General features: G+C 74.0%; 1 protein-coding gene across 1 annotated transcript; it reads left to right on the top strand.

The window, feature by feature from the left end:
- Positions 1-6: 6 nt before the first annotated feature.
- LOC115285054 (endoplasmic reticulum mannosyl-oligosaccharide 1,2-alpha-mannosidase-like) lies at positions 7-1448 on the top strand. The gene is made up of 2 exons (XM_029931460.1): positions 7-510; positions 1139-1448. The coding sequence occupies exons 1-2, from the start codon at positions 508-510 to the stop codon at positions 1433-1435; spliced, it is 300 nt and encodes a 99-aa protein (XP_029787320.1). The 5' UTR covers positions 7-507; the 3' UTR covers positions 1436-1448.
- The last annotated feature ends 43 nt before the right edge of the window (positions 1449-1491 follow it).

Here is a 1491-nt window from a genome sequence, read left to right as displayed (position 1 = left end):
CGGCCTGCGTGCCACGGGGCACGGCTGGCTGGTCACCGAGGTCCCCAGCCCCTTGCAGAGACCAGGGCGACGTGGCCCGGGCGCCTGGATGCGGGGACGTCGAGAGACCCGTGGTGGGCACGGGGGGCCCCGGGCGGTCCCCGGGGGCGGGCTGAGAGGAGGGACCCTGTTCAGGGGAGCGGTGGGCACAGGCCCCCTCGTGCCCCGGGCTGCCGTCCGCCACCCGCCTCCACCTCCAGGCTGGCGCCGTGCCATCCCTGACGGGGCCAGGCCTCTTGGCTGCTAGCGTGGGGATGGCAGCCCGTGCGGTGCCCCCGTTCCTGCGTAGGGGGGGTGGGGGGCCGTGCGCCGGCCTGGCCTGAGCCGACGGGCGCCGCCGCTCTGCGCAGGTTACTGGAAGACTACCTGGAGGCCATCGAGGGGATCAAGAGGCACCTGCTGCGCAAGTCAGAGCCCAGGAAGCTCACCTTCGTGGGAGAGCTCGCCCACGGCCGCTTCAGCGCCAAGATGGTGAGCTCAGGCCCGCTCCAGGGGCGGTGGGGCGGGGTCGCCCGCCCCGTTTGTCCCGACCCCCGATGGCCTTGCGAGTCCGGACACTGGAGGGATCGCCGAGATTCCGGCCGCGGGGCGGGAGCCCTCCCTGGTCCACGATATGCTGGCGAGGGGGCGCCGGGGCCGTGATGGGCCCCTGGCGCGCCTCCCCCGGGGACCCTGTCCTTCCCCAGGGCCCCACCTCCCTGCGCCCTGGACTCCACCGCCCCCCCCCCCCCCCCCCCCCCCCCCCCCCCCCCCCCCCCCCCCCCCCCCCCCCCCCCCCCCCCCCCCCGTCTGGTCAGTCCTGCCGCTGGCCCCCCCCTTGGTGTTTGGGGGGCCGGGCAGACCCGGGTCAGGATCTGCTCTCCCCCGGCAGGGGGGTGTCCTTCCACCAGCTTCCTCTGCCCCACGTGGAGATCCAGGTGCCAGTCTGTGATCGAGTGGCCTGTCCCTGTTGTGTCCTCGTGGACTCCGAGGAGTCCCCGCTTAGGCCCCTGCCCCCCGGGGATGCAGGAGGCCCGAGACAGCGCGGGCCCCGGGCGGCCCCCAGCCCTGCCCCTCGCGGCCACCGACTCCCCGTGGTGAGGAGACGCTCTGGTTCCAGGACCACCTGGTGTGCTTCCTGCCAGGGACGCTGGCTCTGGGCGCCCACCACGGCCTGCCCGCCAACCACATGGAGCTGGCCCGGGCGCTCATGGACACCTGCTACCAGATGAACCGCCAGATGGAGACGGGGCTGAGCCCCGAAATCGTGCACTTCAACCTGTACCCCCAGGGCGACCGCAAGGATGTGCAGGTCAAGGTGAGTCTGGGCCGGGGTCTGGGCCCAGCTCAGCCCGTGTCCCTCTCTCCCCTGGCGGCGGAGCTCAGCCCGCGTCCCCCCGTCACCTTTGCCGGTTGAGCTCACTCCGTGCCCCCCCAACCTTGTCCCCAGCCGGCCCAGCTCACTCCGTGCCC

This window comes from Suricata suricatta, unplaced genomic scaffold, assembly GCF_006229205.1.
Source record: "Suricata suricatta isolate VVHF042 unplaced genomic scaffold, meerkat_22Aug2017_6uvM2_HiC HiC_scaffold_3599, whole genome shotgun sequence".
Lineage (NCBI taxonomy): Eukaryota > Metazoa > Chordata > Mammalia > Carnivora > Herpestidae > Suricata > Suricata suricatta.
Note: the sequence above shows the minus strand (reverse complement) of the source record. Positions and strands in the feature narration are given on the sequence as shown.